The 24,059-nt window shown below is 30.2% G+C and overlaps 1 protein-coding gene across 1 annotated transcript in view; it reads left to right on the top strand.

Moving 5' to 3' along the window:
- LOC119612847 (neuropeptides capa receptor) overlaps positions 1 to 23,350 on the top strand; it is a gene marked incomplete at its 3' end in the record, with an annotated part of 29,246 nt that extends 5,896 nt beyond the window's left edge. The window contains exons 3-7 of the mRNA XM_037968719.1: positions 16,264 to 16,414; positions 22,327 to 22,417; positions 22,679 to 22,878; positions 22,974 to 23,141; positions 23,279 to 23,350. Coding sequence (XP_037824647.1) covers positions 16,264 to 16,414; positions 22,327 to 22,417; positions 22,679 to 22,878; positions 22,974 to 23,141; positions 23,279 to 23,350 — 682 coding nt within the window. The remainder of the gene's footprint in view (positions 1 to 16,263; positions 16,415 to 22,326; positions 22,418 to 22,678; positions 22,879 to 22,973; positions 23,142 to 23,278) is intronic.
- Positions 23,351 to 24,059: the final 709 nt, after the last annotated feature.

The raw sequence follows: 24,059 nt of genomic DNA, 5'->3' as shown, positions 1-24,059 counted from the left end.
TTGGCGCCATATTTATTCTAATCCATTTTACGTATTCCGTTATTGCTCGAACTTCTGTCTTCAAGCTAGTGCTGCGATTAGGTAAACAATTTCTGTGTTGAGCCCTGTTTAAGGTTGAGCTCAGTTCATGGCCTCGTCAGCCCTTCTACACAAGTAATTTGGATCCTTTATCCTTACAAGTATTAAGGCAGATTTAAATCTTGTTTCGGTTTGGGCCCTTAGAAGGCTATTAGTCGTGGTTATCTAAGTAAAGAGTGTACCGCGAAATACCATTTTTCTCGCATCTTATACGTTTGTTCTTTAGCATGTTGATGATCCAGTTACTGAGCATCCGGTCAATATAAAACTGATCTAAAGATTGGATAAGAGTATCAGTATGTACGTTATTTAAGGCGCCTTCGATGTCCATGCCTACCCCCAGTGTATACAGTTTGGTATCGAAGGACTTACAATTTCGATAAATTAGAAATTTATCTTTTATATTTAAGCAATTTATTGATGAAAAACTTATTTTCTGAAAGAGGTTTTATATCGGGGGGATCGCGGACCGATGCTCATAAAATTTGTTGGGTATAGCCTTTTAACCTTTTTAAGCGATTTGTGGGCATTTAACTCATTTTCTGAAGTTGTCTTTGTATGGGGGCTAGGGTCAAGTGAGACCCGATCGTTACAAAATTAGGCAGGGTCATTAAAGTTATTAAAAAACTTACTTGTGCTACTTTTTTGTCTGGTTACCAATATAAGTATTAAACATATTTGTGACCTCAAAAGCCCTATTCGGGAGGTTCAGTAGTATGGGGTCTAGGTAAATTAATGGATCGATTTAAATTTTTTTAACTATAACCTTCGTCCTTGGCAGAATAAGAGATATTGTTGCAAATTTCATTGAATTATATTCTAAATTGGGAGCTGTAGTTTGATTATAAGGTTTACATGAACGGACGGACGGACATATATAAATCGACTCAGAAAATTATTCGAAAGCCAAGCGTTATAAACATCAGCACAAAACCCAATATAACGTCCCCAGTAAAAGTGTAGGGTATAATTATAAATCTAAATTGACAGTTAAATATATGAAACTTTAGTTTTAGTTAAATAAAAGTATACGCTCAATTGAGACGAACGACGAATTTTTCGGAACGAATATTCGTCGTCAGAAATAGAACACACTTGGGTATATGAAAATGTATACAATCATTGCGTATGACGAAATTCGTCGTACGTAACGAACTATGCGATAGGATTATTTCTATTTCTTACTCAGACGAACGACGAATTAATTGTTTTAAAACCAATTCCGGTATCCCGAATTTGCTGAAATTTGGAGATTGTGAGTACAGCTAATGACAATACAATATTATGTTCGAATATTTGAAATTATAATCGAAAATTCGAAGTTATGTTCGAAACATTTTTTATGCTCTTAAAATAATCTCTGGGCCATAAAAACTAAAAATAAAATTTTCGAAAATTCAAACTTAAGTTCGAAAAATTTTTAAAGCCATTAAAACCAATTCTCGTGGCACGTATTGTCTGAAATTTGGAAGTCTGGAGTACACTTGATGACATGTTGGAATAATGTTGGAATATTTAATATAAGTTCGAAAATTCGAAGTAATGTTCGAAAAAATTTTGAAGCTGTTAAAATAATCTCAAAATTGGAGATATTCATAAAAATATAATTTTAGTTCTTTTCGAGGCCAATTTCTTACATTTTCCAATTTCGAAATAATGTTCGAATAAATTTTAAAGCTGTTAAAATTATCTCAAAATCGTGAAGATTCACAAAAATATAATTTTTGTACCTTTTTCTTACTTTTTCCAATTTCGAACAAACAAATTTTGAAACGAATTCGCCGTAAGAATAATTTGATTGTGTTCCATTCGACGAATTTACGCAATGAATTTTTGTCGACTAGTTCGTCGTGCTATACGAAATTCGTCGTTCGTCCCAATAATTGTGTTTCAAAAGTATTTTACTAAAACTATTGATCTCTTAAAATTCGACCTATGACCCTGCAGGCATTTCAATTAGATATGACGTGGATTACTCTTTCAAACTCGGTCAAATACTATGGTTAAATTATTTAAAATTCTAGTTGCTTTAGCATTTCTCACGAACTGTACATATGTATTTCAACACAAAAAGAAAAAAATTATGAAAATATCCTTAAGCTAAAAATACAACAAATGTATAAAAATAAACATTAAGGTTAATGAAGCTAAACGTAATAGTTTAAAAGCATTATAAGAAGATATATTTTTTTCTATTTAATAATTTAAAAATTGTTGGAAACAACAAACATTTCCAAAGCAAAATGTAGCAATTTAAAACTAAATAAGCAACAAAAAAGTTTAATAAGGCAGAGAAATTAAGTTTCATTTAAAATTGATTTCAAAATCATCTCAAACAGGAAATATTTAAACATAAATCTTTGAACAAATTTCCAATAATTAAAATATTGAGTTCTCCAAATGACTTTAGCTTTAAAAATTTGTATACAAAATAAATTTAAAAATTCTCTCTTTAGTTAAACAATATCCTCAAGAATTACCATTTTTTTACATATTCCAAGAAAATTAAAGCCTAAATGGCAGACAAACACCACCAAAATTGCTATATAATTTGAAATTATTTTATTGTCTGCAAATAGACACTTATGAATGTATTATTTTCTGCTTTTTTTTTGTTGACCCTTATTGCATTATCCTTGAGATGATTGTTATTGTCTATTTAATTTCGTATAAAAAAAACGTAAAAGTCTAAAAAACTGTGACCACCAGACCCAGTATTATTTTCAAAAGCAACGAACACAAACTACCAACATGATATACACACATTAAATTCGTATCACGTAGTTTATTTAACAAAAGTATAGACCAAATTGAGAGTTTTTTCCATTTTTTTTTCCTTTTGCTTGTTTTTAATTTTAATTCTACTCTATCTGGCTGAAACGAAAACAACTTGTTAGTAAGAAACAAACTTGTATTTTTAAAGCAGCTGGTGTAAGTAGACAGAAATTTAAAATTTAATAAATAATATTAAGGCTTGTTTTTCTCTCACAACTTAATTTGAAAGAGCTTTACAAAAGAAATCCTTGAAATATTGAGACAATTTGTATAATTTAATAAAGTTTGTAGGGAATAATGCCTTTAGTTAAGTCTGTTAACAATTATTTGATATTTGTTAAAGGTTTGAGTTTTAATAGAGTAATATTAGCTAGCCATTAACAACCGACTTACTTTGATCCATAATATGATCTCTATTTTACATCCGAAATATATAATTTCTCGAACACAGTAATAAACAAATTTCTCTTTTATTTTAATTTTTGCAAATTTTTTCTCAGGCTCACATCTTGCAAATTGATCGGAATTTTGATTAATAAAACCAAAAACAGTTAATTTTCATTTTTACACTTCAGGTGGAAAGTTTTACATTGTGAAATTGCTCTGTTTTTATTAACGACACCTGTACGTATACGTGTTAATGATTTATTGATATTACAAATATTAAGTATTCGCCTAATTAAGAGAAGCAATTGATTTTTTTTAAACTTTAAACTTTTCAGGTTTTTTGCAATTTTGATTTTGAAAAAGATGAATTTAATTTGATTTTACATGACAAGAGCTACAAGCTCAAGGAATAAATCAAAATTCCGAAGATATAAGCCTGAGAAAATGATTACTTTTTTTTTGCAAAAAAGTCATCGAAGCCTCAAAACTTTGGGGATCCAAAGAAATGGCATGACTGCAAATCTTTTTCTTTTGCTCTATCATCACGTAGTGGTGTCCGTAAATGATCATATTTTTTCGTGTTGCATGTTATACATCCGCTTATAGATTGTAGTAAAGATAAGTTTATAGCATTGACTTTATAACAGTCTATAGATCAGACTATGGCCTAGAGTGCAAACCAGCCTGTTGTCCTGGCTATGGACCAGTCTCGAATACAATAGACTTATAGACATATTCGTGACCACAGATCAGTCTTGACTATATATCAGTCTGTAATGTTAGCTGTATGACAGTATATAAGCAGTCCTAACTATAGATTGGTCTACACAGTGGATCAGTCTATAGTCGTGATAAGATCACTTTTTATGCTTGAATTTAGATCAGTCTTGCCTATTGACAAGTTTTTGCCATGACAATAGTTACTGTCTGTAGTATCGTCTATAGATCTTGATTTTTGATTAGTCTGTAGTCTGTAATATAGATCAGTTCAGTTTTCTTATGATTAAAACTTGATGACGATCCTACAATTAGTTAGCTAAGGTCAAATGGGTCTTTGTCGAGATACGAGTTTATTAAACATAAGTAATTATGAACTCAAAAGCCCTATTCGGAAGGTTCAGTTGTATGGAGGCAAGGTGAAATAATGGACCGTCTATAATTCTGAATGTAAATATCTACAAATGTATCTGTCTGTAGAGTTGACGGTAGGGCAGTATATAGTCGTTACTATAAATCACTCCATACTCTGGATCAGTCTATAGTCTTGATAAGAAAATTCTTTATGCTTGATTATAGATCAGTCTTGTCTATTGACAAGCATTCAGGCATAACTATCGAACTGTCTATACTTTTGTCTATAGATCTTCACTTTTAATCAGTTTACAGACTCTAGTGTAGATCAGTCCAGTTTCTTAATAACAGATTGATGACGAGTAAAACCAGTAGTTAGTTAGTTAGTTAATTAGTTAGTTAGTTAATTAGTTAGTTAGTTAGTTAGTTAGTTAGTTAGTTAGTTAGTTAGTTAGTTAGTTAGTTAGTTAGTTAGTTAGTTAGTTAGTTAGTTAGTTAGTTAGTTAGTTAGTTTAGTTAGTTAGTTAGTTAGTTAGTTAGTTAGTTAGTTAGTTAGTTAGTTAGTTAGTTAGTTAGTTAGTTAGTTAGTTAGTTAGTTAGTTAGTTAGTTAGTTAGTTAGTTAGTTAGTTAGTTAGTTAGTTAGTTAGTTAGTTAGTTAGTTAGTTAGTTAATTAGTTAGTTAGTTAGTTAGTTAGTTAGTTAGTTAGTTAGTTAGTTAGTTAGTTAGTTAGTTAGTTAGTTAGTTAGTTAGTTAGTTAGTTTAGTTAGTTAGTTAGTTAGTTAGTTAGTTAGTTAGTTAGTTAGTAGTTAGTTAGTTAGTTAGTTAGTTAGTTAGTTAGTTAGTTAGTAGTTAGTTAGTTAGTAGTTAGTTAGTTAGTTAGTTAGTTAGTTAGGTTAGTTAGTTAGTTAGTTAGTTAGTTAGTTAGTTAGTTAGTTAGTTAGTTAGTTAGTTAGTAGTTAGTTAGTTAGTTAGTTAGTTAGTTAGTTAGTTAGTTAGTTAGTTAGTTAGTTAGTTAGTTAGTTAGTTAGTTAGTTAGTTAGTTAGTTAGTTAGTTAGTTAGTTAGTTAGTTAGTAGTTAGTTAGTTAGTTAGTAGTTAGTTAGTTAGTTAGTTAGTTAGTTAGTTAGTTAGTTAGTTAGTTAGTTAGTTAGTTAGTTAGTTAGTTAGTTAGTTAGTTAGTTAGTTAGTTAGTTAGTTAGTTAGTTAGTTAGTTAGTTAGTTAGTTAGTTAGTTAGTTAGTTAGTTAGTAGTAGTTAGTTAGTTAGTTAGTAGTTAGTTAGTTAGTTAGTTAGTTAGTTAGTTAGTTAGTTAGTTAGTTAGTTAGTTAGTTAGTTAGTTAGTTAGTTAGTTAGTTAGTTAGTTAGTTAGTTAGTTAGTTAGTTAGTTAGTTAGTTAGTTAGTTAGTTAGTTAGTAGTTAGTTAGTTAGTTAGTTAGTTAGTTAGTTAGTTAGTTAGTAGTTAGTTAGTTAGTTAGTTAGTTAGTTAGTTAGTTAGTTAGTTAGTTAGTTAGTTAGTTAGTTAGTTAGTTAGTTAGTTAGTTAGTTAGTTAGTTAGTTAGTTAGTTAGTTAGTTAGTTAGTTAGTTAGTTAGTTAGTTAGTTAGTTAGTTAGTTAGTTAGTTAGTTAGTTAGTTAGTTAGTTAGTTAGTTAGTTAGTTAGTTAGTTAGTTAGTTAGTAGTTAGTTAGTTAGTTAGTTAGTTAGTTAGTTAGTAGTAGTTAGTTAGTTAGTTAGTTAGTTAGTAGTTAGTTAGTTAGTTAGTTAGTTAGTTAGTTAGTTAGTTAGTAGTTAGTTAGTTAGTTAGTTAGTTAGTTAGTTAGTTAGTTAGTTAGTTAGTTAGTTAGTTAGTTAGTTAGTTATAAATGAAATGATTCTACTTTTGATTAATTCCTTTCTAAGGCCCCTGCAAAGATTTTTTTGTTTTTTTTTTTTTCAGTTTAAATATTCTATTTGTTCCAGACAAAAATAGTAATAAATAAGCTGGAGGCTACAAAAAAGAAACTCTCTACAGAAAGGAATATCAATTTTCTTTTAATATTTGCATGTCGGATATTAATGTCTTCAAAAAATACGAATAAATAAAATAAAAGAACAAACAAAACAGCTGTAAAAAGCTCTTAACAAGAAAATTATTTTATTTTTGCACCAAAATTCTAGCAGTAATAAACAACACTAAAATGGCCAACTTCCTTTAGGGGATTTTTTCTTCTTCCTTTTTGGCCCACCCACATTTCCTTGCTAGTATATTATTTTTCTTTGTTTTCGAAAATAGGCAAAATAAAAAACTTAAATATTTTCGTATTTCAAGCGTAGCAATACCAATATTCTCTTGGCAATTTAGTTTCAATATTTGAAATAACTTAAGTATAATAGAGCATGTCGGCAAAAGTTTCTTTTTTTTTTGTTTCGTTACTATTTTTAACAAATCTATGCTAATTATAGATATTCACTTTGACGTATTGTTCGTTAAGAATAGAATAACATTAACGGCAGTAAGTCCTTTAGCAAGTTATTTCTATATTGTTTTTAATGGCCAACAATTATTTAGGCATTGATGGGCAAAAACATCAATCAAATTTTCTTTTTTGTTTTTTTTAGTTTTTTTTTGTTTAGTAAAGTTAACAGTATAGATTTTGATTGTTTTTTTTCTGTTTTACTTTTCAAAATAATTTTCTAACGTTTGAGTGTTGTAATTTATTGCTGATCATTATCTATAACACGTGTAAACATGTTCTGGGGGGAAGTGCTAAAGAAGACTAGATTTTATTGGGCAGATAGTTCATAATTAAATTTCAATTGAAATTTAGTAAAATTGATTTCAAAATAACGTATTTTTAATGCATATTTCAAGTTTAGCTTCGGCCTAAGCTAAAATTGCATATTCGGTCGGTCACTATGAAATAGCAAAAATGTTGTTTCCGTTTTATTTGTTCAAATTGTAATGCATTCTTATTACGGACGATAAACTAACAAAAAAACCTAAACTATTTTTCTTTCATTTCGTTTCAAATTATATATTCAATTGTTTTGTATCTTTTTGTTTGGTTTTAATTTTTTCTGTAGTTTTAAAGAAAACAAAAAAAATCTGTATAAAATTATATACATTTACGTACATTCTATACCAAAAATAATTGTAATGTAAAGTATATTTTCCTTCACTATTATTATTGTCTAACATATACCATGACAGTATAGTTCTTCTCCTTGATATTTTTTTCTAGGTTTTCTTTCAATTTAAACGTTGTTTTCCTTTCTTTTAAACATAATATGTAATAAAAAACCAGTAGAATTTAAATTTTATTTATCACAATAAAATTAAATTTTATTATAATAAAACTTTAAACTTTGGATCATAAACCTACTACTATGACCCTAAATATTTCTTAATTGTTTACCATAAATAAAATTCTTCTAATTAATCATGCAGTTGTAATAAATAATTTTTGTCACATTTTAAGATCCCAACTTGTCATGCATTTTAATCTTATAGCATCTATCTTTTTGTTATTTAAATACATATTTTTCTAACACTTAATTTACTTTTGAAATGCTTAACTTTTAATACTTTTGAAATTGAAATTGTTTAACCAACAAGTTGTAAATTAATTTTGAATTGAATAAAAATTACAAATTCATGACATTTCGAAAAAAAGATAAAAAATTATTTAACATTGTATATCAAAATTTATTCGCTCCTATACATACATATTTACTCCCCAACAATTCTAAATGATATTAATGTTTTAGCTGTCAGAGATACTCAAACTGTGGGTAGTTTTAAAACTAGCTGCAAAAGTTTCCAATTTTAAAATGATTTAAGTACAACGTACAGTCAATAGTCTTTATTATGGATCAGTCAATAGTATTCACTATAGTTCATTCTATAGACCAGTTAAAAGTCATGACTATGGAACAGTCTAGAGCATTGACTATAAACCAACCTGAAGTCTTAACTATAGCTCAGTCTAAAATCTTGATTATAGATCAGTCTATATTCTTGTCTATAGATCTATAGTCTTGATCTATAGTCTTGACTAGTCTATAGTTTTGACTATAGATTAAACTATAACCTTGACTATTGACCAGACTATAGTCTTGACTATAGATTAGTCTATAGTCTGTACTATAGACCAGTCTATAGTCTTGACAATGGAACAGTCTATAGTCTGAACTATAGACCAATCTATGGTATGGACTATAGACCAGTCTATAGTATTGACTATAGAACAGTATATAGTCTTGACTATAGACCAGTCTATAGTCTTGACTATAGACCAGTCTATAGTCTTGACTATAGACCAGTATGTAGTCTTGACTATAGACCAGTCTATAGTCTTGACTATAGACCAGTATGTAGTCTTGACTATAGACCAGTATGTAGTCTTGACTATAGACCTGTCTGTAGTCTTGACTATAGAACAGTCTATAGTCTTGACTATAGACCAGTTAATAGTCTTGACTATAGAACAGTATATAGTCTTGACTATAGAACAGTCTATAGTCTTGACTATAGAACAGTCCATAGTCTTGACTATAAATCAGTCTTTAGTATGGACTATAGACCAGTCTATAGTCTTGACTATAGACCAGTCTATAGTCTTGACCAGTCTATAGTCTTGACTATAGACCAGTCTATAGTCTTGACCAGTCTATAGTCTTGACTATAGACCAGTCTGTAGTCTTGACTATAGAACAGTCTATAGTCTTGACTATAGAACAGTCCATAGTCTTGACTATAAATCAGTCTTTAGTATGGACTATAGACCAGTCTATAGTCTTGACTATAGACCAGTCTATAGTCTTGACTATAGACCAGTCTATAGTCTTGACTATAAACCAGTCTATAGTATTGACTATAGACCAGTCTATAGTCTTGACTATAGACCAGTCTATAGTCTTGACTATAGACCAGTCTATAGTCTTGACTATAGTCAAAACTATTGACTGTAGATCTATAAATATGGAGACCAATTTATACTTTTGGATATGAGAAGGATTGAGCGACGCTGAAGCCGAATCTGGGCTGAGAATTTATCCATCACATTAGCTCAAACACTATCGTTTAATAAAGGATCGGTTCATGATTGACATTCGAAAATCTACGGTATGACATTGTAGAACGTGTCTGTCCATACGTTTTACGATTCCTACTTTATTTAATACTTTAAGAGCCTCTGATCCCTTCCCCCTATATGACTTTGCATGAAGTTAAACAATAAATACCAAAAATAAAAAAATCCCCTAAAAACAGTTCTTTTCAATATGAATTGTTTATTTATTTGCGTATTTTAGGGTTTTATTTTTGGGGTCTTTGTTTTGCACTTTTTTGCGAGGTACTTAAATAAAGTCCTGTTTGTATTATTAAAGGCTTCTTTTGTTTGGAAAATGAATATGCAATTTTCTATTTTTGCCATTTTTTTTTTTTTCGGTAAAAATAAAATCGTTTTTTATTTTATTGTTTTGTTAAAAAACGACAGGCAGGCAAGTAAACAAACAAATGAAAAGAAACACAAATGTATTTAATGTCTTAAGGCCTCCCCCAAAAAAGCCCCCCCTATATGGTGAACTTATATGTATATAAAGGGCATGTAAAACAAAGAACGAGGCGGAAACCAACAACCGACAGACAATGCTAATAATAATTGTTTTAATTTTGAATTGTTCAGTTTTTTTTTCATTATAATAGCTGGTTATATTTTAAGGACATATTTAAATATGTTTTAATGTTTTTTATGACCTTTTACGCTTTTTCAAACTTGGTGACAGTTAACATACAAATTTGCTCTTAAAAAGGCTCTTAGAAAAATGTTTTCATTTGCAATAATTTTCCTCATAAGTTAAATAACATTATTTTTCATTTTCATTGTGCAAAAAAAAAAAAAATTATAAAATTTTTGTTGAAAAAATTTTGTATAAAAAATGTGTAATAAAACAACATGAGTTTTATTAAAGTTGATTGTTTAAACATTGTTTCACATAACAATAAAAATGAAAAACCACATAAATTTTCTCCCAAAAAAATATTCTAAATTCCCAATACAATGGAAAATTTCTTTTATTTCACTCATTTACCACCTTTCATTAAATTTTTGTTCTATATTGTTTTCATTTATATATTCCTTTTTGTTCTTTTATATCGTTTTGGTTAAAATTGTTAGAATTTTAAAATCCTTTTTTATATGGCAGGAATTATGGCAAAATTCCTTTTTTATATTTTATTGGTCGATAAGTGTGGGATGTAGAAGGTTTCATTATAAATGTAACGATTGGGTAGATATGAAATGTTTTAAGTTGTCACTTTTTTGGTCACTTTAGAAGCAAAATCACTTTAATTAAAATAAGTATTTTATGTATTTTATAAAGTTCTAGATATCTTTTATTTCTAGACTAGACCAAAGACTAGACTATAGACTAGACCAAAGACTAGACTATAGACTAGAATATAGAGCAGACTATAGACTGTAGACTAAACTATAGACTAGGCTGGACAATAGACTAGACAATAGACTAGACTATCGACAGGACTATAGACTAGACTATACTATATAGTAGGCCATAGACTAGACTATCGACAGGACTATAGACTAGACTACTAGACTTAGACTACTATAGACTAGAATATGGACTAGACTAGACTAGAGTATAGACAAAGACTATGACTAGACTATAGACTAGAGCTATAGACTAGACTATAGACTACTAGACTAGACTATCGACTAGACTTAGACTAGACTAGACTAGACTATAGACTAGACTATAGAGAGACTATAGACTAGACTATAGACTAAACTATAGACTAAACTATAGACTAGACTATAGACTAGACTATAGACTAGACTATAGACTAGAGTATAGACTAGACTATAGACTAGACTATAGACTAGACTATAGACTAGACTATAGACTAGACTATAGACTAGACTATAGACTAGATATAGACTAGACTATAGACTAGACTATAGACTAGACTATAGACTAGACTATAGACTAGACTATAGACTAGACTATAGACTAGACTAGACTATAGACTAGACTATAGACTAGACTATAGACTAGACTATAGACTAGACTATAGACTAGACTATAGACGAGACTATAGACTAGACTATAGACTAGACTATAGACTAGACTATAGACTAGACTATAGACTAGACTATAGACTAGACTATAGACTAGACTATAGACTAGACTATAGACTAGACTATAGACTAGACTATAGACTAGACTATAGACTAGACTATAGACTAGACTATAGACTAGACTATAGACTAGACTATAGACTAGACTATAGACTAGACTATAGACTAGACTATAGATAGACTATAGACTATAGACTAGACTATAGACTAGACTATAGACTAGACTATAGACTAGACTATAGACTAGACTATAGACTAGACTATAGACTAGACTATAGACTAGACTATAGACTAGACTATAGACTAGACTATAGACTAGACTAGACTAGACTATAGACTAGACTATAGACTAGACTATAGACTAGACTATAGACTAGACTATAGACTAGACTATAGATAGACTATAGACTAGACTAGACTAGACTATAGACTAGACTATAGACTATACTATAGACTATACTATAGACTAGACTATAGACTAGACTATAGACTAGACTATAGACTAGACTATAGACTAGACTATAGACTAGACTATAGACTAGACTATAGACTAGACTATAGACTAGACTATAGACTAGACTATAGACTAGACTATAGACTAGACTATAGACTAGACTATAGACTAGACTATAGACTAGACTATAGACTAGACTATAGACTAGACTATAGACTAGACTATAGACTAGACTATAGACTAGACTATAGACTAGACTATAGACTAGACTATAGACTAGACTATAGACTAGACTATAGACTAGACTATAGACTAGACTATAGACTAGACTATAGACTAGACTATAGACTAGACTATAGACTAGACTATAGACTAGACTATAGACTAGACTATAGACTAGACTATAGACTAGACTATTGACTAGACTATGACTAGACTATAGACTAGACTATAGACTAGACTATAGACTAGACTATAGACTAGACTATAGACTAGACTATAGACTAGACTATAGACTAGACTATAGACTAGACTATAGACTAGACTATAGACTAGACTATAGACTAGACTATGGACTAGACTATAGACTAGACTATAGACTAGACTATAGACTAGACTATAGATTAGACTATAGATTAGACTATAGACTAGACTATTGACTAGACCATAGACTAGACTATAGACTAGACTATTGACTAGACCATAGACTAGACTATAGACTAGACTATAGACTAGACTATAGACGAGGACTATAGACTAGACTGTAGACGAGACTATAGACGAGACTATAGACGAGACTATAGACGAGACTATAGACGAGACTATAGACGAGACTATAGACTAGACTAGACTATAGACTAGACTATAGACTAGACTATAGACTAGACTATTGACTAGACTATAGACTAGACTATAGACTAGACTATAGACTAGACTATAGACTAGACTATAGACTAGACTATAGACTAGACTATAGACTAGACTATAGACTAGACTATAGACTAGACTATAGACTAGACTATAGACTAGACTATAGACTAGACTATGGACTAGACTATAGACTAGACTATAGACTAGACTATAGACTAGACTATAGATTAGACTATAGATTAGACTATAGACTAGACTATTGACTAGACCATAGACTAGACTATAGACTAGACTATTGACTAGACCATAGACTAGACTATAGACTAGACTATAGACTAGACTATAGACGAGACTATAGACTAGACTGTAGACGAGACTATAGACGAGACCATAGACGAGACTATAGACGAGACTATAGACGAGACTATAGACGAGACTATAGACTAGACTAGACTATAGACTAGACTATAGACTAGACTATAGACTAAACTATAGACTAAACTATAGACTAGACTATAGACTAAACTATAAACTAGACTATAGACTAGACTATAGACTAGACTGTAGACTAGACTGTAGACTAGACTATAGACTAGACTATAGACTAGACTGTAGACTAGACTGTAGACTAGACTATAGACTAGACTATAGACTAGACTGTAGACTAGACTGTAGACTAGACTATAGACTAGACTATAGACTAGACTATAGACTAAACTATAGACTAAACTATAGACTAGACTATAGACTAAACTATAAACTAGACTATAGACTAGACTATAGACTAGACTGTAGACTAGACTGTAGACTAGACTATAGACTAGACTATAGACTAGACTGTAGACTAGACTGTAGACTAGACTATAGACTAGACTATAGACTAGACTGTAGACTAGACTATAGATTAGACTATAGACTAGACTATTGACTAGACCATAGACTAGACTATAGACTAGACTATTGACTAGACCATAGACTAGACTATAGACTAGACTATAGACTAGACTATAGACGAGACTATAGACTAGACTGTAGACGAGACTATAGACGAGACTATAGACGAGACTATAGACGAGACTATAGACTAGACTAGACTATAGACTAGACTATAGACTAGACTATAGACTAAACTATAGACTAAACTATAGACTAGACTATAGACTAAACTATAAACTAGACTATAGACTAGACTATAGACTAGACTGTAGACTAGACTGTAGACTAGACTATAGACTAGACTATAGACTAGACTGTAGACTAGACTGTAGACTAGACTATAGACTAGACTATAGACTAGACTTAGACTAGACTGTAGACTAGACTATAGACTAGACTATAGACTAGACTATAGACTAGACTATAGACTAGACTATAGACTAGACTATAGACTAGACTATAGACTAGACTATAGACTAGACTATAGACTAGACTATAGACTAGACTATAGACTAGACTATAGACTAGACTATAGACTAGACTATAGACTAGACTATAGACTAGACTATAGACTAGACTATAGACTAGACTATAGACTAGACTATAGACTAGACTATAGACTAGACTATAGACTAGACTATAGACTAGACTATAGACTAGACTATAGATAGACTATAGACTAGACTATAGACTAGACTATAGACTAGACTATAGACTAGACTATAGACTAGACTATAGACTAGACTATAGACTAGACTATTGACTAGACTATAGACTAGACTATTGACTAGACTATTGACTAGACTATAGACTAGACTATTGACTAGACTATTGACTAGACTATAGACTAGACTATAGACTAGACTATGGACTAGACTATAGACTAGACTATAGACTAGACTATAGGACTAGACTATAGACTAGACTATAGACTAGACTATAGACTAGACTATGACTAGACTATTAGACTAGACTATAGACTAGACTATGACTAGACTAGACTAGACTATAGACTAGACTATAGACTAGACTATAGACTAGACTATATGACTAGACTATAGACTAGACTATAGACTAGACTATAGACTAGACTATAGACTAGACTATAGACTAGACTATAGACTAGACTATAGACTAGACTATAGACTAGACTATAGACTAGACTATAGACTAGACTATAGACTAGACTATAGACTAGACTATGACTAGATAGACTAGACTATAGACTAGACTATAGACTAGACTATAGATTAGACTATAGATTAGACTATAGACTAGACTATTGACTAGACCATAGACTAGACTATAGACTAGACTATTGACTAGACCATAGACTAGACTATAGACTAGACTATAGACTAGACTATAGACGAGACTATAGACTAGACTGTAGACGAGACTATAGACGAGACTATAGACGAGACTATAGACGAGACTATAGACGAGACTATAGACTAGACTAGACTATAGACTAGACTATAGACTAGACTATAGACTAAACTATAGACTAAACTATAGACTAGACTATAGACTAAACTATAAAATAGACTATAGACTAGACTATAGACTAGACTGTAGACTAGACTGTAGACTAGACTATAGACTAGACTATAGACTAGACTGTAGACTAGACTGTAGACTAGACTATAGACTAGACTATAGACTAGACTGTAGACTAGACTGTAGACTAGACTATAGACTAGACTATAGACTAGACTATAGACTAGACTATAGACTAGACTATAGACTAGACTATAGACTAGACTATAGACTAGACTATAGACTAGACTATAGACTAGACTATAGACTAGACTATAGACTAGACTATATACTAGACTATATACTATACTGTAGACTAGACTATAGACTAGACTTTTGACTAGACCATAGACTAGACTATAGACTAGACCATAGACTAGACCATAGACTAGACTATAGACTAGACTATGGACTAGACAAATGCCTCAACTATAGACTAGACTGTAGTCTGTATGGACTATAGCCTAGATTTTACTATCGGGAGCTCGTTTTATAGTCTAGACTACAGATGGAACTATAGTCTACAGTACTGTCTAGACTATAGTCTATAGTGTGAATTATAGTATGGACTATAACTGGACTATAGTCTAAACTATAAGCAGAATTATAAGTGGGAGGCTACGCTATAGTCTGAACTATAGTCTGGGATATTGATCTGACTATAGTGTGAACAGCTTCCTGGATTATAGTCCGAACTATTGTCAGCAGTTTATTCAGGGGCCAAATTACAGTATACGATATCGATCGAAATCTCAATAGGATATAAATGGAGATTTCGATCGATATCGTATGCCATAATTTGGGCCCAGTTTTATACTCTATTTTATAGTCTAGATTATGGTCCACCAAATGTAGGACTATATTCTAAACTAAAGTCTGGACTATAGTCTGGACTATTACTATTATTTGATCTATTCACTGAAAAAATCATTATAGTATATATAATTTATAATGATTTATAGAATTTTGCAAGCTCCATTTAATTTCAATATATTTTCTTTCTTTCACTTTTTTAGACAACAATTCTATATGGTGGCATATTAATTACGGGTCTTTTTGGTAACGTTTTAGTTTGTATTGTGATTTATAAACACTCAAATATGCATACGGCAACAAATTTTTATCTATTCAGTCTTGCTGTGTCAGATCTTATTTATTTAATATTTGGTAAGTAAAATAAATTGTTATCGTTATTACTACTATTATTATTTTTATTTTTACTATTATTATTATTATTTTTTGTTGCCGTCACTGTTGCTGTGGTATAGATTTGAATGCGTATCTTTTTTTTATTTGTAACTTTTTATCTTGATAACGTATTTCATTTTTAGTCAAATGTATTAAGTTTAATCTTTTTGTGTAGCGATTCCCAACATTTTAAACATGTTTTATGAGATACATACATACATTCTTCTTGATCTATTTGCAATGTTTTAAAATTAATCAAAGATTTTTAATTATATTTTTCTTTTTTGAAATTTTTACAATTTTAAATAAAACTAGCATACCCTAGGTGCTTCGCTACCCTAATTTAAATTAAATACATACAAAATTTTGTTTACTTTTATAGAAAATTAAAATTGATTAAAATTTTTTTAATGTTTCAGTTTTATACGTTCAATATCACGTGATTAAATTCGCATTCAGTAAGAAGCTTCTATTTTAAGTTTCATTCATTTAGCTTCCACATTATAGAAAATTTCGAAAGTACTATTTGAAAAAAGTACTATAAAATGCCTTTAATAGATTATCATTTAATCAAAAATTGTATGTTTCTTTGTTCAATAATATATACAATTTAAAAAATAATTATTTTAATGAATGAAAAAGTACCAAAAGTCCCTTTCAGTAGATTCTCATTCACTAATGTCCCTACATTTTAAATTTTATTTTCAATATCTATGTTCAATATCGTAAAAATATCAAAAAGTACCATCGGAAAAAGGAAAAAGTACAAAAATCTCTCTCAATAAATTCTCATTTAATAAGGACCGTGTGTTCCGGTTAACCATTATAAAGAATCTAAAAGGTACCATTTGAAGAATAGAAAAGTACCAAATAGTTCCCACTTACAGAATATTATTCAGTCAAGACCATGTACATATGTTAAAATTAATCTTCCTAGGATGAATATTTTAGAAAATTAAAAAAGTACAATTTATGAGATAAAAAGTACTAAAAAGTTCTCTCTTAAAAAATCTTATTCAATGAGGACCGTGTATGTTTAATAATCATGTGTTTTGAGTTCATATTAAAGAAAATACATTTGAAGGAGGAAAAAGTACCAAAAGTGGAATAAATTTTACCTAAGTGGAAAGTACTAATAAAAAGAGTACAATTTTTCCCTTTTCGCTTAGAAATATACTTTTTTCGAGAATTTAGTTTACAAAATGTTCCGTATTTAAATCTATATATCACAGATAAAACTCAAACGATTCAAATCTGCATTCATTTGTTCCAGAAAAGTAGTGCTTTCAAAAAGTACCAAACTATTTACTCGAATTTGGTCCTTAGTACTCAAATTCCAAAATAATATACCAACAGCTTATTTTGTGTGAGTAAATATACTACTTTTTCAAATTTTATAAAAATTTACTCAATGAATTTCCCGTTTTTCCCCTTTTTGGTACTTTTTTCCCCAGTGAAATAGCAAAAATGTTATTACAATAAATATTACGGAGTTAGTCCGTAATTTAATAGGAATAATTCAATAAACCGAAAAAGTTTTCTCAATGTGCTAAAAAAGGTACCAAAATCACATGTTTACCCCTTAAAAGTACGAATTTGAAAAAAGTACCAGACACCCATCTGCTCTTTTTAAGAGTAGATACATGTGCATTTAAAATTTTTCTTGTATCACTAATATTGTGTATGATAATTAAGAAAACCTGTTTTACCCGTTTTTTCCCCCTTTTTACCCGTAAATGTACAAATTTCTAAAAATCCCTCCTTAGTGGATCTACATAACCAAAAACACATCTACTGTTAAAATTTCATGATTCTAGGTTTAGCCGTTTAGGCTGTGCGATGATGAATCAGTCAGTCAGTAACGCTACTCTTTTATATATATAGATTTTGTTTCTTTTTTTCATTTATAAATCATAAAATTTGCACCCACATAATGTACATATTCAAAACAATATTCTTTGTTTTCTTCTATTTTCTTTTGTAATTTAAAATGGCGTTATGAGAAAAACATAAAAACCCATTTCAGTTTATACCTGAAGCCAAAATAGCAATATAAAATAAAATCATATAATTTCCGTAGATTTTCTTAAAAATCAAATTTAATTTCCTTTCTTTCATTATATTTCATTCCGAAGGGTTTAAAAGAAAAATCTCTTTAAAATAAAAGAAACACTATACAAGTCTTTCTTCTTCTCTGTGTGCCTTCTATCACATTTTTTTATCATTTGATACAGTTGAATTTCCAGGAAAAATATTATTCCTAAAAACCCCCAATAACAGGAAAAAAATAAAACAGTAAGATTGTAAAAAGTATCACTTGTTTTTTTTATTTTGCCACCCCTTTACCACAGCTGCTTAAAGCTATTGCTGTTTAAGTGCTAATATTTCAGCATATTTGTTTTTTTTAGTATAAAAAGGAAATTCTACACTTTTAAAATAAAATTTTTCTACACCATCATCATCATAAATATTTCCAGGGACTTGCATGTAAGGCTGACATATAAGAAAACAAATTCTTAGACATAGTAGAAAACAATATAGTATTATTATTGCAAAAACCAACACCAACAATGTATCAATAACAATAAAAGAAAATTTATTATGAAATTGAAAAAATAACGTATGTTGGAATGAAATTTATAAAAAAATGTGTTGCAATAAAAATATTTGTACAGTGTTTGCCGAACGAACGGTATTTGGCTATGAAGGAAAGTATATAAGTATGTATATGAGTTCCTCTAACTTTCACTGGACAATAAGGCGCCCATAACAGCCGACCGCTAATGAACCGGTTAGTTGCAAGAGCTCTTAATAGCCTAGGTTGTTCTATTGGGGCAAATATAATGATACCTGTATCAACCTCCGTCAACATTTATCTCGCAGCCCAGTTAGCCGAAATTAAAGACGTTATAAAAAACGTCAGCTTCTTTCAGGACTTTCGTTTTGCCGGCGTTAATTTTAAATCCCGTACATTTCATTTACGCTCTCGATCGCTGAGTCTGAGAGCAAAGAAACGTCATCAACATAAGCTAAATAATTCTGGTCTTGACAGTTGATTTTCCACCGAATTCCCTGGCTTTTGTTCGATATGAAGCTCTCAACATCTTACATTACCACCAGGAACATGTGGTATTTACCTTACAATTTAATACTCCATCCGGGACATGTTTCTTTGATGAATACCCAATTATGGTGTACTGCAATCCCGGCGTTGATCAAATGTCTGATCGGCCTTTCCTTGGAATGATTTGAATTTGATTGGGTCGAACCAGAGAACCACATATTCTGGTACTACGTGTGGCCAGTTGCCTGCAGGACTTTGTCCTGGCAGGTCAGTTGGTTGAGGTTTCTTTTGGGATCCACGTAGTGGTGTAAACAGAAATTCGCCGGAAAATAATTTGTCGGTTAAAAGACTGATGCACGGTAGAATCTTTAATTCGGGATAAGTTCGGTGCTGTTGCCGGAGTCAACAGATACCAGGAGTGACTGTGGGATTAGCGGTATACCTATACAAGTTAGTTAGTTAGTTAGTTAGTCAGTTAGTTAGTTAGTTAGTTAGTTAGTTAGTTAGGTAGTTAGGTAGTTAGTAGTTAGTTAGTTAGGTAGTTAGTTAGTTAGTTAGTTAGTTAGTTAGTTAGTAGTTAGTTAGTTAGTTAGTTAGTTAGTTAGTTAGTTAGTTAGTTAGTAGTTAGTTAGTTAGTTAGTTAGTTAGTTAGTTAGTAGTTAGTTAGTTAGTTAGTAGTTAGTAGTTAGTTAGTTAGTAGTTAGTTAGTTCGTTATTAGTTAGTTAGTAGTTAGTTAGTTAGTTCGTTAGTTAGTGTTAGTTAGGTAGTAGTTAGTTAGTTAGTTAGTTAGTGTAGTTAGTAGTTAGTTAGTTAGTTAGTTAGTTAGTAGTTAGTTAGTTAGTTAGTAGTTAGTTAGTTAGTTAGTTAGTAGTTAGTTAGTTAGTAGTTAGTTAGTTAGTTAGTTAGTTAGTTAGTTAGTTAGTTAGTTAGTTAGTTAGTTAGTTAGTAGTTAGTTAGTTAGTTAGTTAGTTAGTTAGTAGTTAGTTAGTTAGTTAGTTAGTTAGTTAGTTAGTTAGTAGTTAGTTAGTTAGTTAGTTAGTTTAGTTAGTTAGTTAGTTAGTTAGTTAGTAGTCGTAGTTAGTTAGTTAGTGTAGTTAGTTAGTAGTTAGTTAGTAGTTAGTTGTTAGTTAGTTAGTTAGTTAGTTAGTTAGTTAGTTAGTTAGTTAGTTAGTTAGTTAGTTAGTTAGTTAGTTAGTTAGTTAGTTAGTTAGTTAGTTAGTTAGTTAGTTAGTTAGTTAGTTAGTTAGTTAGTTAGTTAGTTAGTTAGTTAGTTAGTTAGTTAGTTAGTTAGTTAGTTAGTTAGTTAGTTAGTTAGTTAGTTAGTTAGTTAGTTAGTTAGTTAGTTAGTTAGTTAGTTAGTTAGTTAGTTAGTTAGTTAGTTAGTTAGTTAGTTAGTTAGTTAGTTAGTAGTTAGTTAGTTAGTTAGTTAGTTAGTAGTTAGTTAGTTAGTTAGTTAGTTAGTTAGTTAGTTAGTTAGTTAGTTAGTTAGTTAGTAGTTAGTTAGTTAGTTAGTTAGTTAGTTAGTTAGTTAGTTAGTTAGTTAGTTAGTTAGTTAGTTAGTTAGTTAGTTAGTTAGTTAGTTAGTTAGTTAGTTAGTTAGTCAGTTAGTTACTTAGTTAGTTAGTCGGTCAGTCAGTCAGTTTCCCAATGGGACAAATTTGGTACACCCTATCTATATACTGTATTCCTTAAAGGCCTAAAACCGCAAACATTTATACAACGGGCAAAAATATTTATGCAACAAGAAGGGTACACCCTATCTATATACTATATTCCTTAAAGGCCTAAAACCGCAAACATTTATACAACGGGCAAAAATATTTATTTATGCAACAAGAAAACCACAAATTGCCCAATATCCTTCGAAAGAGTATAGGTATCCGTTGCAATCTAGAGATATATCCCTTATTAGGTTATTCTATTATTCTGTTATTATTCTGTAGTGTAACTTATAAAGTGAATGTTTGTAGAGGTTTTGAGTGTCACTCTGAAGGTCTTAGGCTTGATTCCCACAAGAGACTCTGGTAACAAAAAGACTTGCAAAATGGCCCGATAGTGACTTAAGTAACCAAGAAAGTTGTTACTTTTGAATAGTAGCACAATAACTGATATATTTCAAAATAAATCAATATTTTCTTATTGAAGTGGAGTAGAAATAACATTTTAAATAAATATTTAAAAAAAATCCCCAAATAAGAGTTAGATCGATACAAACACCCCGAACTGCAAGTTACCACTTTTATAATATATCATGAATATTACAATTTTTATTTGAAAATGTTGGCATTTTTCATGTTTTCTTTATTTTCAATTTGGTTTTTTATTTAATATTCTTTTCTTTTGGAGTTGGGGAAAATGTATTTTAATGCCTTTGAATAGTAGCTATTGGGGCTTGTCTTTATTTCCTTTTTAGCTATTTTTTCCCCCTAAACAAAACATCAATACATATTTTTGGTTCCTTGTCTATAGTCTTCTGTTTATTTGTATATTTTATTTATATTATAACAAAAACAGACAACCCGATAGACAGACTTTTTGCATGAACAATAAAAGTAATCCTCAAAAAATTATATGAAAGAAGACATGTAAATTTTGTGTGAAATTTATAACTTAAAGAAAAATTATTTTTCTTTTTTTTAGTAAAGATATCGTAAATTATTTGTTATATTGAACAGCTTAAAAATCAATCAAATTCTATTATTTCGTAAAATAATAACACAAAATATGCTTTCTTAATGATTTATTTCTTTAGTGTGAAAAATTTGTGTTTTTTTCCAATAATTTTCTTTTTTATAAAACAAACTTTTTTTCTTCTTTTTTTTACAGGCCTGCCCATGGAAGTGCTTTTGTATTGGCATCAATATCCGTATTATTTTGGTCTGCCGTTTTGTAAAGCGAGAGCTTATATATCAGAAGCGTAAGTTATTTCATTTGAATAGAGAGTTGTGTGGTTGTAGTGGAGACAGTGGTCTTAAAGTTGGCTGAAGTCAATTATAATTTAAAAGTTTATGTTAAAAAATTTTTAATTTTTCTCAGCCCACTGTACCCATACAATTTGTTTAATATTTCCTTTTTTTATATTTTTTACCCTCATAAATTATAAACTCAAAAACATTTTTCTTCTTCTCTTTTTTTACTATTTCCTATTTGAAACCCTGACCAAACAAAAAACTCACAGATCAACGTACGTATCAGTTTTAACAATAGTGGCATTTTCGGCGGAACGTTATATAGCGGTTTGTCATCCATTATATTTGTATCTACAGACTGGTTTTAAAAGAGCCCTACTTATAATTGCCGTACTATGGCTATGGAGTTTTTTAGGAGCCATACCATTTTGCATATATACCGAAATTAATTACTTGAACTATCCCCCAGGTAAGTGTAAAAAAAAATATAGTAACCCAGTGATTGCATTCTATGCTACAATTCTATTAACAAGTTTTATTTCCCCTTTCCCCCAAAACATAAAGATAATTCAACAATTGTAGAGTCAGGATTTTGTGGTTTTGATACGCCTGAAAATATACCCATATTTGAGGTTTCATCTTTGGCCTTCTTTATTATACCCATGTTGGCTATAATTTATTTTTATTTTTCCATGGGTGTTAAAATATACACAAGAAGAACACAAAAATTGGGTGAGTTTCAAAAAAAAAATATATATATTTTTTTATTGTTTTATTTTAGCATGAAATCATAGACGACTGCATGTAACTGGCAATTGTTATAATTGAATTTTTTATTTTTCGCGCCTGCTCGTTTTTTTTTGTAACAGGTGTCCAGCAAGGTTCCATGCATAAAGAATCAAGGCATCTGAAGTCACGTAAAGCCGTCATTAGAATGTTGGGTAAGTTTTAGTTTTTCTTTGTTTTTAATTTAAAATATTGGGTGTAGGACTAAAGAACATGGGATTCATAGTAGATAAAGTATCTTCTGAAAACGAGTTTTTAGTAAATACACATATGTACGTAATGTATAAAAAGTTTTTTAACAGTTCCAAATTGGTGCCAACAAAGCGTCAATTCCATTCCAGTTGACAGTTGACTGTAGACTAGATTATATACTATAGAATATAGACTAGACTGTAGACTAGAAAAAAACGAGACTATAGAATAGACTATAGACTTGAATACACACTGGAATATAGACTGGAATTTAGGCAAGACTATAGACTAGACTAAAGAAGAGACTATAGACTAGTTATAGACTAGATTATAGACTAGACTATAGACTAGACTATAGACTAGACTATAGACTAGACTATAGACTAGACTATAGACTAGACTATAGACTAGACTATAGACTAGACTATAGACTAGACTATAGACTAGACTATAGACTAGACTATAGACTAGACTATAGACTAGACTATAGACTAGACTATAGACTAGACTATAGACTAGACTATAGACTAGATTATAGACTAGACTATAGACTAGACTATAGACTAGACTATAGACTAGACTATAGACTAGGACTATAGACTAGACTATAGACTAGACTATAGACTAGACTATAGACTAGACTATAGACTAGACTATAGACTAGACTATAGA

Source organism: Lucilia sericata, unplaced genomic scaffold (genome assembly GCF_015586225.1).
Source record: "Lucilia sericata isolate MDLA Ls3-8-SP2 unplaced genomic scaffold, ASM1558622v1 Contig001845F_arrow, whole genome shotgun sequence".
Taxonomy (NCBI): Eukaryota; Metazoa; Arthropoda; class Insecta; order Diptera; family Calliphoridae; genus Lucilia; species Lucilia sericata.
The sequence above is the reverse complement of the archived record's forward strand: the minus strand, read 5'-3'. Positions and strand labels throughout refer to the sequence as shown.